This window comes from Balaenoptera acutorostrata, chromosome 11 (assembly GCF_949987535.1).
Source record: "Balaenoptera acutorostrata chromosome 11, mBalAcu1.1, whole genome shotgun sequence".
Classification (NCBI taxonomy): domain Eukaryota; kingdom Metazoa; phylum Chordata; class Mammalia; order Artiodactyla; family Balaenopteridae; genus Balaenoptera; species Balaenoptera acutorostrata.
Window position 1 is genome coordinate 616,342 of NC_080074.1, and position 13,559 is coordinate 629,900.

Here is a 13,559-nt window from a genome sequence, read left to right on the forward strand (position 1 = left end):
GAGCATCTCTGTCCCAGGTGCAGGTGTCTGGCCTGGCGCGGCCCTTCCCTCCCAACTGCCAACGGTGACATCCGTTTTTGCCAAAGTGATACACGAACTGCAGGCTGCCCTCCTGGACGGGGCACTGGCTCCTCTGGCTGGCTGGCGTACACACCACTGGGGCCCTCTGGTTCTCCACCCAGACCTGAGAGCAGCCCCTCCCTGGGGAAGACTCGGGCCAGGAGGGGTCGGAGTTCTCCAGGTGACCAGACCCAGAGCCCGAGAAGGGCCCGTGGACAATCCAGCAGACGACTTATAACCTCGGTCCTGGCAGACGGGCAGCCGCTGTCCTCTCACCTCGGGCCACACCTGCCTCAGGCCTCTTCCCTCCTGCAAGTGGCTGGCCTTCAGGCTCCTAGCATTTGCTGGCCCCCAGCCCTCAGTCAGACCCGCGATTCCTCCCGCTGCCCCTGGACACCACCTCTCCCTGTGGGTCCAACATGGCCTTCACCTGCTGCCCTAGGAGGGTCTGCCTTGGCTTCCCCGCCTCCCTCCCCCGGCCCAGCTGGCCCCCCCTAACACCAGCCTGGAGGGGGCCTGGTTCTTGTCTGCCCCTCCCCCAGGCTGTTCAGGGCAGGTACCCAGGCGGGTCCTCACGGGGAGTGAGAAGCCTGCAGGGTGCAGACCTGTGGGTGACAGCTCAGAGGCCACCCAGCCAGCATGCACCAGGCCCCTCCCACTCCCCCACACCCAGCCAGACCTTGGGGTTCCAGCAGGACCGCCTGGACCTGTGGAGAGAAGACGCCGGGCAGAGAAAGCTCAGTAGCCCCGGGAGCCCCTGGCCCACCATGGGCCCGCCACCCGCTCCTACCGGCCTTTGACCATGTACCTCAGAGCTGGCCCAGGGCAGAGGGACGCAGAAGAGCCCCGAGGCCCAGCGCAGGGCGGCAGCCATGCTTCCTGGGGGGCAAACACTGCGGAGAAGCGCCACCCCCGCCGGCCTCCTGCCGTGCCCCCGGGGCGGCCCACACGCCCCTCCATGCTCAGTCGCCTTTCTGGGCAGATGTGAGCCGCTGGTCCCCACTGAGTTTTGTTCAAGCTGCTGGGCTCGCTCCCACCTCCTCCCCTCCGGCGTGCCAGGGTGGGGCGCTGAGCAGGGAGGGGAGCCCCAGGGTGTGGACTAGGAGGGCAGGGGTCCACAAGGGATGGGTGGGTGCCACCAACATCCTGATGCCCTTCCCCACCCTCCCTGTACTTGAGTCCCATTCCCGCACATTTCACAAAACAGGCTTCCAAAATTAGATTTTATTTCAGTCTCTAAGGGACGTGTACACGAGCGTGTGAACGACAAGGACATGGCCCAGCCCAAGGCTCCCCGGCCCAGATTGGGGCCATGGGTTTCACCTGATTTAGACACTGAGTCAACACAGATACAACCAAACGTGGCCCTGGGCCCCTGACGGGATGCACAGATGCTACGTCGAAAACAGGTGGCCAGGACACGACGCAAACAGGCAATGACCGGGGTCAAGTGCTGTGTGGGGCCAGCTCGACCTTGGGCCCAGCTGCACCCAAGGCGGTTCCTGGGCAAGCTGGCGGGCCCTGGTGGACAACTGCCACCCATCCACTGAGGGTCGGGGTGACCCCAGCTCCCACCACCAGCTGCACAGGAAGCAGGTTCAACCGCCCGCGGGCCAGGCAGGCTCCACCCCGAGACGGTGGCGGCCCTGGGCCCCCACGGCTGGAGGTAGACCACGGGGGCAGCTGGACGGGCAGCGGTTGGAGGCCAGCCTGGCTGCCCATGGCCGAAACTGACCCCCGCCACACCCCTGTCTTCCTGGGACCGAGACTCCAAGAGAAAGATGTTCTCTGTCCCAACCAGATTTAAGGCTAGTATTCCCTGACATTTATTTCAGTTTGTTTTAAGTTAAAATTACCTGAGTAGAAAAGTTTCAGACACTTTTAAGAGCCAGAAACACACAACCTCTGTAGGCACAGCTGTTGCTGGCGCTCACCTGGGGCCACCGCCCCTCAGGGGGCGCCAAGCAGCCCCGCGAAGGGCTGCACGGGCCAAGCTGCCCTTCGCCAGCGTGCTGGCCTGGCAGCCCCGCGAGGCGCCCCCTGCGACGCGGAGAGAAGGCACAGTGAGGTAGGGGCTGGCCGGCTGCGGCCCACCGCGCCTCACCCCTCCCCGCCAGCTCATCCCGGGCCGGTGAACTTCCTAGCGGCCCGCAGGGAGAGGGTGGAGGGGGGCTGCTGGGAAGCCCGAGCTCAGACAGTGAAATAATTCTTTATTTGGGCGGGTTGGGAGAGGGCAGGCGAGGCTAGGCCGGACCCCCATGGGGGGTGGCACCCCGGAGCTCCTCAGGGGGCCGGCCCCCCGTGCCCCTCGGCCGTGTCACAGGAGCAGCCGCGGGCAGCCCCCTGGACGGACGTGGTGGCTCCCTCTGTCCTTCCTACTTGTGTGGCCCGGCCTCGGAGGCCCTCTGCAGGCAGTACTGGGCGGCAGGCAGTGACAAGACCAGGCTGCTGGCACGGCGCCCCATCCAGTACAGGCCGTAGCCCAGGAGGCCCAAGAAGGTGGCCTTCACGGCCAGCCAGGACACTCTGCTTGAGATGGACGGCGGGGGGACACTGGTGGGGAGAGGGAGGGCGGGCTGGGCCTGGCTGGGGGACGCACGATCCCCCAGCCCCCAGCCCGGCTCTGCGTGGGTGGGGTGTGTGGGGCGGAGGGGTGGGCGGGCGGCACTCACGTCATTATCTCCTGGATGTTGAGGTCGGTGGTCCAGTTCTTCTCGATGCCAGGGACGTGGCCCATGCCCACGACGCCCACCACCACGGAGGGGACGCACTTCCTGGGCTCGGCTGCAGGGGGGAGTGACGCGTCAGCACCGCCCACCTGACTGGCCCCGGCAGGTCCCCAGTGACTGCCCGGCAGTCCGTCCCCACCGTCAGAGGCGCGAGGCAGCTCCAGGCGCCGGGCCGCCTGCCTCAGCATGTAGGTCAGGTAGATGTCCCGCTCAGACACGATGGTGCGGTGCAGGTCGGGGAACTCGCCGATCATCTCGGCCATCATCTGCTCCAGCAGGTCCTTCTGCTTGCACCGCTCTACATCATCCTTGCTGGGGGAGAAGGGCGTGCCGCCAGCCCGAGGGACGGCTGACCCAGCGCGAGCACGGCTGACCCAGGGCGGGGACGGCTGACCCAGTGCGGGCACGGCTGACCCAGGGCGGGCACGGCTGACCCAGGGCGGGGACCCCGCACCTTCCGCCTGGGATCCTGGCAGAAGGAAGGGGTGGGGAGGCCCTGCGTGAAGGAGGCTCAGCCGGAGAATGAGAGAAGCGTGCCGCATGGCGGGCTGGGCCAGGCCAGGTGTGGACCGAGTGCTCTGTGGGCATCTCAGGCCACTGGCCACTATTCCCGGGCCGGGAGGCTGAGGGGCCCTACCTGATAGGGTCCGACAGGAAACACAGGCCCCAGGCCAGCTTGATCTTCTGCCAGAAGGAGAGGGCGGCGATGGCCCTCTTGAAGGTGACGGGGATAGGCCGGTCGCCCAGGTGGAACTTGCAGAAAGGCACCTTGCTGGCCTGGGCAGAGGCTGGGTGTTGGCGGGGGAGCCTCAGGCCCCGGACAGCTCCCAAGCGCCGAGCCCCCTCCGTCCCCCGGCCGGGCCCGGGCCCACCTCCTTGAAAGCCTCCCTGAACTCGCCGCCGGGGGCCACTCCCAGCTGCTCAGTGATGTGGGCGGACACCTTCAGCAGCAGCATCTGCATGAGTCCCGACATGACCCCGTTCTGCAGGGAGAGGCCCGGTCAGCCGGCGCGCGGCAGAGCACGAGGTGCCTGCGGCCCTGCGGGAGGCCTGCCCTGTGCTCTGGGGAGGAGTGAGGGCCACGCTGACGTCCAGCAGGGCCTCACGGTGGGCGCCTCACCCACGGTGCACGCTCAGAGGCCCCTCCCGGCCCTTCAGACAACCTTCCCAGAGCAGGCCCACCGCAGGACGCGCAGTCTCGGACCGGCTGCCTGGCCTCTGCCCCACGGGTGCCCCCTTTCCCCCTCACCCCTCCACGCCAGACCCCCAGCTCCTCTGCCCACATCCCCCTTGGGGCACCTGTCAGTGTGAGTGGACTTGGGTCCTGTGTCCAGAGCCCCTGAGCGAGGCGCAGTGGGGTCGCAGCTCTGGGCCACGTGACACGCTGAGGCCCCACCCCCACCCCTGGTGACCTGCCAGCACACTCCCAGGGCCCTCAGGGTCCCTGACCAGCTCCTGCCTTGGGGTTGGGGCCTCAGCCGCCTCTCCTCACTGTCCCTCGGGCCAGGGTGAAGGGTCCCGGACCAGACTCCCCACGGGGCTGGCACGCGCACCTGCCTGACGGCCTGCTGCAGCTTCTCCAGGCTGATCTCCTTGGCCTCACGCAGCAGCGTGCGCTCGTCCATCTTCAGCATGGACACGCGGTACTGGCACAGCTCCACCACCACCACGTCGGGCTGCACCTCCCGGATGGTCTGCGACGGACACGCCAGCTCACCGCGGGCCCCATGGGCAGAGCCACGCCGGACCCGGAGGCCCACCCCCAGGGCGACCCCACCGCCGGTCAGCCGCCGTGGAGACAGCTCGGTGCTGGAAGCGACTACGGAGGGAGGGACGACCCGGGTCTGCGGGTCCTGCAGCAGCAGCAGTGGCGGCTCACGGGCCTCACCTTCACCACGTCCTTCTTGCTGTCGTCGCTGAAGTGGGCCGTGCCCACCACGTACACGCGGCTCCCGTCCTCGGCCACCAGCTCGGTCACCGTGCGCGGCAGGTTGGGCCGCTCTTGCCGCCTCTTCAGCTTCATCTCCAGGAGCAGGTTGAAAGCGTCCACGTCGGCTGCAGGGACAGCAAGGCCCGGCTCAGGTCCATCCTCCCGCACGGGCGGCCTGGGCCTCCGGGGCGCAGGGACGGGGGTGTGTGCTGCCCCGCGGAACGCGGACGCACATGGGGGCCTCTCCCGGCCTCGAGTCACTGGTCCTTGCTCACCAGGACGTGCGGCCAGGCCCCACTCCGAGGGGAGCCCCCAGGCTGCCGAGGGGCCCAGGACGGGGGTGCTGTGCAGGGCACCCGGCCTCCCCACCTGAGGAGGGGGCTCCTGCCGCAGCCCTGCTCGCGCTCAAGAGCCCCCCCGCCAACACCCCAGGGTGCACCGGGGCCCCTGGTCCACCACAAGCTCTGGAGATCACCCAGCCCAAGGCCCTCCCACCCGGCACGGTGACCCCAGGGAGCACGCACACAGGTTCTGGGGCTCTCCGGGGAGCACCCTGGGCACCACCTCCGAACCCGCTGAAGTCACGATGGGCTCTGTGTTGGCCTGCAGAGGGAAGGGGAGCGTTCGAGCGGCGGTACTCGCCTCTCCGGGGCCTGCCAGGACTCGTGCGGTGGCTCCTTCAACCCCCGGGACTGTCAGCCGCGTGCCCCGCAGACAACCTCCTCACAGGCGGCCCACCCTCAGGGCGCCCTGCCCCGGGCCCCTCGGCTGACCAGCCACGTCCCGGGAAGACCAGTGAAGGGCTTCTCTGCACAGAGGCCAGGGTGACCCCAGGGAGCCTCACGCAGGGCGAGCCCCACACTCCATGGGTCGCCCCGGCCCCCGGCCCCCAGCCCCCAGCCCAGCGCTCTGACCTCGCGAGGGCGCTGCTCCTCCTGGCCCTCCATGGCGGGGCGGCGGCTGCGGCAGCGACGCGTGAAGCCTGAGGAGACACAGGAGCCGCGCCCTCACCTGGAGCCCCGGCGCCGGGCACGGGGGTCAGCGCCCCGTGGCGCCGCGTCCGTCGGGAATGATCCGCGGGCAGGACCTCGGCCCCAGGCACGGGTGATCTCGGGATCTGCGGTGCGGGGCTGAGAGCAGGGTGGGGACACCCGGGCGGGGAGCCCGAGTCACCCAAGGGCAGGACGTGCCGCCCGGCCTCCTGCTCGCCCAGCAGGGGGATACCCCGCGGGGGCAGCTGGCCAGACCTGGATGCCTCCTTTTTGACTTTGGAATAAAACACAACTTATAAACTTCCCTAAAAAGACAAACCCAGGCGGCAGAAGGGAACCTGTGTGCTGGCTGGCGCGGAAGGCGGTGCGGCTGCAGCCCCGCTTTCAGGAGCCGCGTGTGGTGACGATACGTGTCACCAGCAGCATCACACAGGCGTCGGCACAGACTCAGGAGGAGGAGGGGGAGGGATGGCGAACAGCACAGGTGTGTGTCGGCCTCACTGAGAACCGAGACTTCTTCTGGTTGAAGAAGAGAGGCACAAACTCGAAGAAGCTGAGCTAGGAGCCGAGCCCTGGAGGTCACGCGGGAGCCGCTTGTGCTGTCCCTTCTGGAGGGGAGACGGGGTGCAGGGGCCCAGCAAGGCTGTTCTCACCAGAGAGAAGATCCGCGCTGGGCCCGGGACACGTTGTCCTGGACATCTGCCACACGGACGTCACCCGAACCTCCTAAAATCCTGCCAGAAACTCAAACCAGAGTCTGACAGAGCCTCCGGTTCCAGCTCTGAGTTTAGAGCCAGGGTCTGGCCGCCAAAGGACAGGGGGCTTGGCACCCGCAGGAGGGGCCCACGGGAGAACCTGACAGGTGACTGGAGACCGTCCCGTGAGGAACGACTCTAATTTGGTTTCAGTCGTGGGCGCCGTATCGTGGGTTTTTAGAGTCCGTGTCTGTCACACGTGAACCGATGGGACGTGCTGGAGGCCCCATGCGGGCAGTGGGACACCCCTGGGGCGCCTGTCAGTTTCACTGTTGCACTTTCACAACAAAGAGGAAAAACAAATAATAAATAAACACGACGCTAGGTCAAGTTCCTTCCCCCTTGCACCCCGTGACCCTGAGCCCAACCCTAACCCGGGCTCTGTTCCCGGCCCGCTGGGAGCTCCGCTTCCTCGCCTGCGGCCGGGAGGACCGGCTCGGGCAAGTGGCTCAGCGCTGGGCAGCCCACCCCAGGACGGCTGTGCCTTCTGGAAGAAATGAGGCTGGGGGAAGGGTCTGGAAGAGAAGCTGGCTCGGGACCAAAAGGGGGCAGGCCCGCCAGCGGAGAAGGGTGGCAGGCAGAGCCGTGGCCTCTGCACGGGGCATGGGAGCCAGCTCTGGGGTCTGAGCCCGGCCTGGGCCCCCGGGCGCCCCGCCGTCGGGGAAGGAGCAGCAGCGCCGGGGGCGCCCGGTCCCCACGGGCAGCGGCCCACCCGGCCTCACCACTCCCGGGGCCGCCTCCTTCCCACTTCACAGACGAAAGCGCTCCACTGATGCAAGGCACCGACCGAAATAGAAACAGGAAGCTGTGTCTGTGGCCGAGCTGGGGCCCGCCCGCCTCTCAGGTTCCCGAGCCGGCCCAGGAGAGCATCCCCCCGGTCCGCTTCACACAAGGCTGCCAAAGTACTGGAGAAACTTCTTAAGGAAGCATCCAGTGCTGTCCTGGGAAGCCTGTGTGACAGCCGGTAAGAGGAGGGCCACCGAGGCCGAGGCCTCCCTCCCACAGGGGTGGGGGTCACAGGTCTGGGTCGGCCCTGCCTTTGCCCTCCCTGCACTTGGCCTGGCCAGGCCGGACTCACCCTCTGTCCCCAGGGGGCAGACGAGCCTTGAGCCCCGAGATGGCGGGGCCACCAACCGCAGCACCAGGACCCAGGTCCCCTCGAGCTCGCTGGGGTGGGCGCCTGGCCTGGGAGGGGTCAGGCAGGAAGGCCACCGAGGCCCCTTCAGGGCCAACAGCCCGTGATTCTGAGAAGCGTCTCTCTGATGTTATCACATGCACACACTTCCCAATATCCTGGTTTCCTGCAACCTCAGCCAGGGCCCCTGCTGATACCCTTGTAGGACGTATCAGTAAGTTCAGTGGGTCATCAATCCCTCCTCCCCTAGGGAGCCCCGCTCACCATGATGCACTTTCAAATATTTACGGCTGGGACCCGAGCCTCTCTAAATATTTACGGGAGGGGAGCAAAGGGCCCAACGCCATAGAACCCTGGGCCCGGCCTCCATCTCCCACACCCGCAGGCTGTGTTTCTGGCCACAAAAATCTCTGGACGACGGGTCCTGGCAGCTCATCACACCACCACAGGCCCCAGCGCCCAGCGCCCACCAGCCAGCACAGCCCCGGGGAGGCCGGAACCAGGCTCCCGCCCGGCAACCTGGCCCCGCCGCGGCCACCACCGCCGAGACCCTGGGGAGCCCGGCACGAGGCAGACCCTTCTGCCCGGTCCAGGTGCTCACCGCCCCCAACAGGTGTCACTGCTGAGCCGGACTGTCCACGGAGCACGGCCTGGGGAGGCATCAGGCTCAGCGGCGGGAGAGGCCTCCCGAGCCTGGCCACCGAGGCCAGTCCTCTAGGCGGCTGCCAGCACCTGTGCTGCGGGGGACGGCTACAGGGTTGGCCAGATCTCAGGCTGCTGCTTGGCGCGGCGCGGCCTCGGGCAAGTCGTTCCAACCCGCCAGGCTCTTAGCTCCTACCTTTAGGGCCGAGGTGGTTAGAGCAGCCACCCAGCCATCCCACGAGCAGCACGAGGCGTGCCACACTGAGATGTCACCTCAGCTTCCCTCTGCTGGGGCATGAAGAGAACCAGCCACCTGGTTTCAGGAGACTCGTCCACAGAGAGGGACGCCACCCTTATCTGGCTCCACGCAGATGACACCCACACGCTTCTAGGAAAACGAGCTCCAGATCCGAGGGAATCCCTGACCCCCATGAGGACCTATCTTGTCAGGTTCACCAGAGAATGCACCTGCTCACAGGGCAGGGAGAGCCCCACCTGCGTTAGGGACCCCCAGGGAACGTGTCAAGGTGCTCTTGCTGGATGGGGTGTTAGCACAGGAAACGGTTTGCTGGGTGCCCCTGGCAGGACAGACCTGAGGACACCGGAGAGTGCAGGCTGCGTGGCAGGCCACAGCTCCCGCCTGCCCAGCCCAGGCAGCTGTCCCCTTCCAGGAACAGCTATGGACTGAACTGTGTCCCCTCATTGTTTGAAGCCCTAACCCCAGTGGGGGTGAAATTAGGAGGCAGGGACTTTGGGAGATGGTGAGGGTTGGGTGAGGTCATGAGGCTGTGCCCCAGGATGGGATCAGAGCCTTCCTGGGAAGAGACCCGGGAGAGCGGCCCGGTGAGGATACAGTGAGAAGGCAGCTGCCTGGAGGCCGGGAAGAAAGACCCCTCACCAGCAACCAAATCAGCCAGCACCTTGATCTTGACTTTTCCGTCTCCAGAACTGTGAGAAAACCGTTAAGCCCCCTTCAGTGGTATTTTGTCATGATTGCAGAGCAGAATGAGACAGCCATTCTCTCTCATTCATCCCTCTAAAAATTAGGAAGCCAGAAACTGCCTCCCAGACCAAGAGCTGATGGAGTTCCCAGAAAAACCATCTCCCAACCAACCCACTAGGCCTGCTCACCAAGCCAAGGGTTCCAAACTGGACAGACTAGCGGGCTGGAGAACTGGGAGGCAGCAGGGTGTGGCCCAAAGCCCTGACCCCCTACATCCATCCCCACTTCTGAAGTCTGGGCTCCTTGGCCACCGGAGACCCTCCTGGGTCTGGCAGGCTCTGCTTTATGGAGGTGTGGCCGAGGGTAGGACGGGGGTAGAGGGCACATGCCAACTCACACCTGAGCCGGAAGCCTACCACACCTGGCCAACCCTCTTGGAACCTGGACTCTACCCAGTGCTGGGTCCCCACACTGACCTCCACTGCAGGGCGCTGGGTAGGGGCCTGCCCGCCCACCGTGCCAGGCCCTCTCCTGGCTGCAACATCACCGCCATCCTGTAAGGCTGACCAGCGGCCCCAAGGTCAGGGCTCCCTCCCAGCCACACAAGGGGGCAACAGCGGCAAAAGGGAGAGGCCCAGGGAGAGTGGAGCCTGCACAGGAGGGCGCCGAGCTGGTGGCCCGGACATCTTCCTCTCCAGGGGACCCCGAAAGCCAGGAGGATTCAACCTGGAAACCATCAATCTCCTGACAGGCTGCCCTGACGCCCAAAGTCAGCCGAGGACTTCCGAGAGAGTCCCTCGCTGTCTTCGGTGTGCTTTGGTTTCCTTTCTCGGGACAGTTTTCACAAAGACGCATACGTGAACTCTGTGGTGCTTTATGGCATGTAAGTTATGTCTCAATAAAGCTCTTCACAGAAACAAGGTAAGTAAAGACCTACAAGGCCTCGGAAGTTTGGTCTCCTTTGCCCATATGGCAGCCGTGCTTGCTCGGCTTGAAGGGCAGAGGCCTCCGGCACGCAGAAGGGCTCAGGGTCTCCACCGAGACCCTGCCGCCGCCGCCTGGGGCGGAGGGGACCCTGCCCCTCACGCCCGGTCCCCCGCCCCCGACTCCGGCCGACCCCGCCCCCGCCCCCGACCCCCGACTCCGGGCCCCGGGCCCCGCCCCCCGGCCCCGCCCCCGGCCCGCACCATCCGAGCCCTCGAACCCTCGCGACCCTCGCCGTCGACTCCGGCCCCGCGCGCACTCCTCGGAGGTCGGGGCTGATCCTTCCGGCCCGAGACCTCACGCTGGGGGCTGGCTGGGCCCGGCCCGATGCGGGGCAGCATCCGACCTGGACCGCGGGCTGACCTCGACCCGCCGGAGCCCCCGCGCGCCGCCCCCCGCCCCAGGCCCGTGCCGCGCGGCGTACCAAGGCGGGGCGGCGCTCCTCAGCCGGCCTCCATGCGGCTCGTCGCCCCACCAGACGGGGCGGACCGCGACCGCGGGGCGGGGCGGCCGGACGGGCCGGGGCCGGAGGGCCGGGCGGAGCGCGGCATGCCGGGAAGCGTAGTTCCGCGCGCCTTCGGCCCGCCCTTGCAGCGAGGCTGTCCCGTGCCCTTGGACTACAGTTCCCAGGGGGCCGCGCGCGAGCAGCCGCGGACTTCACTTCCCAGGAGACCGCGCGCGAGAAAGCACCGCCCCGCCCCGCCCCGCCTCCAGCGTCGGGATTCGAGGACTCAAGCGGCGGCTAGGTTCCCGGGTTCGAGTCCCAGGCCTGCCACCCGACTGGGGCGGCGTTGCGAAGCGCCCCAAAATTCTCTGGCCGCAGCTCCCGGTCAGTAAAAGGGATGTGACGTTCATATGGCCTGCTATGATACAGAACCGTCAATCCCGCCCGAAAGGGTCAGCGATAGTGCAACGCGAGGAGCAGAGAGTTCGCGTCGTGGATTGCACCCATGTGGGCGCCTGGGTCACCCCTCGGCCTGGCAGCTGGGGTCCGGGGAGGCGCGGGCGGGGGCGGTGGGACGGCTGGAGGAGAGGGGGGCACGGGGTGGGGGCGGGGCCCCGGGGTGGGGGGCCCGCGGTCGGCCCCGGAGTGAGGGATAGCCCCGTCCGGCCCGGGCCTGGTCTGGGCCTGCCGGGCCGGCCCACCAGCGGTCCGAGCTGGGCGCCGGGCCTCCCCTCAGGTTCCAGGAAGGGGGTGCTGGCCCAGCCCTGCTGTCCTGTGCAGGTCCCAGGTTCCCACATTCTGAGTCTGGGGGTGGCCCTCCTGTGGGCTGGCTGACGTGGGAGGTGATGGCCCGTCCACTCTCGTGCGGGGCAGGCTCCTGGTCGGCAGGCGGGCTCTGTTAGGCGAGAGGCTCTGGGTTGACGTTTATCTGCCCGGCTCGTGGTCCAGGACCCCTGTCCCGCCCTCTCTGTCTGGTTCCTATTGTTCATCTCCTTCGTGCTGGCACAGATCGCTTCTGCCCGCCCCCCACCTTGGCCACCCACACAGGAGAGCTGGAGTGAGGGCACTGTTGTCCCCTCGAGGCACCAGCCCCACGGCCTAGAGCCAGTCTGGCTGAGATGCCTACGCTGGGCTGTGTGATGGAGAGAGGCCTGGGTTCCAGGCCTGGCTGTCTGGGGTGGGTCTGAGCTTCTCCCACAGCCCCTCCTCTTGGGAGAGGGAAGGCACCTCTACCTGCCCTGCCCGGGGCTGGAGGGAAGGAGCAAGGAGGCAGGTGTGGAGGGTGTGTCAAAGGAATGCTGATGCCCACGGTGCGCCCTCTGCCCCCTCCAGGCAAGGTGGCATCCCTGGCACATGCAGGAAGAGGTCTGCTTCTGTGGGACGCTGACTCCCTTCTGTTCCCCAGGGCAATGGGTCAGTTCACACACCAAGGAACAGGCCGCTGGAGGAGACTGGTCTGAAATGTCCTGCCAGGCCTTGGCTCAGGGGGCAGGGCTGGGCACAGCAGTACCGCCGAAGACAGAGACCGGGGGCGGGGGGGGTGCTCAGTGGCCGGTGTGCCTTAGCCCCGCCTGGACGCATGTGCATGAGGAACTTCTGTGGCCTCCGTGGACTCAGCGCACGGCCAGGCAGCGTGCCCCGCGGGTCTCTGGGGCTGTCTCCACTCTGAGCGGAGCCCCTGAGTGTGCACGGGCAGGGGTGGGGAGCCGGTCTGGGCTCCAGCCCCGCTCAGGGATTGCCAGGGGGCCCGTGGCAAACGCTGCTGCCTGAGGTGAGTGGGAATTGGGCTCCTGGGTGGGCAAAGCAGCCCCTACCCCTGCAGGGTCACCTTGGCCCCAGTGCCCGGCTCACCACCACCACGGAGCTGGCTGCCCACGTGGGACCGAGGGGCCAGGGGCTCATTCCACCCTGCAGGACCTGGTCAGCCTGCCTGGGTCCTGTGGGGTCCCTTCCCCAGATGAGTGGAAATGGTGAGTGCCAGCCCAAGAGGCAGCAGGCCATATGACCTGGGATGCTGGGCTGGGGAGAGTGTCCTGACTTGGGTGAGGGTGAGTGCTTTCTGGGGACAGGGGCTATGAATTGTACCGTTTTGCCCTCTGGGGCCGTGCCGACCCTGGAGAGACTGCCCCTCCCAGAGTCAGCCAGATCCTAGAGACAGCAAACAGTTTCACAAGCAAACCAGCCATCCACAGCCCCAGACCATCCCTCCTCCATGGGGTACTCTATGTCCTCGGGGCCACCCTCTGCCTGCCCCAATCACCTGGGCCAGGCACCGACAACTAGGGGCAGCCCCTCCGCCCTGAGCCCACCGAGATTATTCACGCTGGCCGGTCCTGAGCCTACTCACCCTGCCTCGCATCTCTCCCTGCGGAAACCCAGTGAAGGCTCCTGCCCACGTGTCCCCTCTCCCTGCCTCCTGACCGGCCCTGGGGCCCCCTCCTCTTGGGACCTGTGATAAACTGTCTTTGCAGTGGCAGTCGTCTCCTGATCTCTTGGCTTTACCATACCTGAGTGATGATAAAAACCTACATCTGAAACCCAAGTTGGGGGACTTCCCTGGTGGCGCAGTGGTTCAGAATCCGCTGCCAGTGCAGGGGACACGGGTTCGAGCCCTGGTCCGGGAAGATCCCACATGCCGCGGAGCAACTAAGCCCGTGCGCCACAATTACTGAGCCTGCACTCTATAGAGCCTGCGAGCCACAACTACTGAGCCTGTGTGCCACAACTACTGAAGCCCGCGCACCTGAAGCCCGTGCTCTGCAACAAGAGAAGCCACCGCAATGAGAAGCCCGCGCACCGCAACCAGAGAAAGCCCACACGCAGCAACCAAGACCCAACGCAGTCAAAAAAAAATAAATTTATAAAAAACAAAAACAAAAACACCCAAGTTGGGATGCAGCCCCGGATGATGGATCGACCGCACTCCCGGGAAGCCCAGCCTGCC

At 66.5% G+C, this 13,559-nt stretch overlaps 1 protein-coding gene across 3 annotated transcripts; it reads right to left on the bottom strand.

Moving 5' to 3' along the window:
* Nucleotides 1–1,269: 1,269 nt before the first annotated feature.
* Nucleotides 1,270–10,687, bottom strand: TRABD (TraB domain containing). Of its 3 annotated transcripts, XM_057556215.1 has the most exons (10): nt 10,595–10,687; nt 5,634–5,701; nt 5,244–5,322; nt 4,678–4,844; nt 4,343–4,483; nt 3,662–3,772; nt 3,427–3,566; nt 2,929–3,101; nt 2,733–2,844; nt 1,270–2,613 (listed from the first exon to the last, which is right to left on the bottom strand). In XM_057556215.1, the coding sequence occupies exons 2-10, from the start codon at nt 5,664–5,666 to the stop codon at nt 2,436–2,438; spliced, it is 1,134 nt and encodes a 377-aa protein (XP_057412198.1). In that variant the 5' UTR covers nt 5,667–5,701; nt 10,595–10,687; the 3' UTR covers nt 1,270–2,435. The 3 variants fall into 3 exon arrangements, with proteins under 3 accessions (XP_057412198.1, XP_057412200.1, XP_057412199.1); XM_057556217.1 differs by lacking the exon at nt 5,244–5,322 and having other exon boundaries at nt 10,595–10,651; XM_057556216.1 differs by lacking the exon at nt 10,595–10,687 and having other exon boundaries at nt 5,634–10,291.
* Between the last annotated feature and the right edge of the window lie 2,872 nt (nt 10,688–13,559).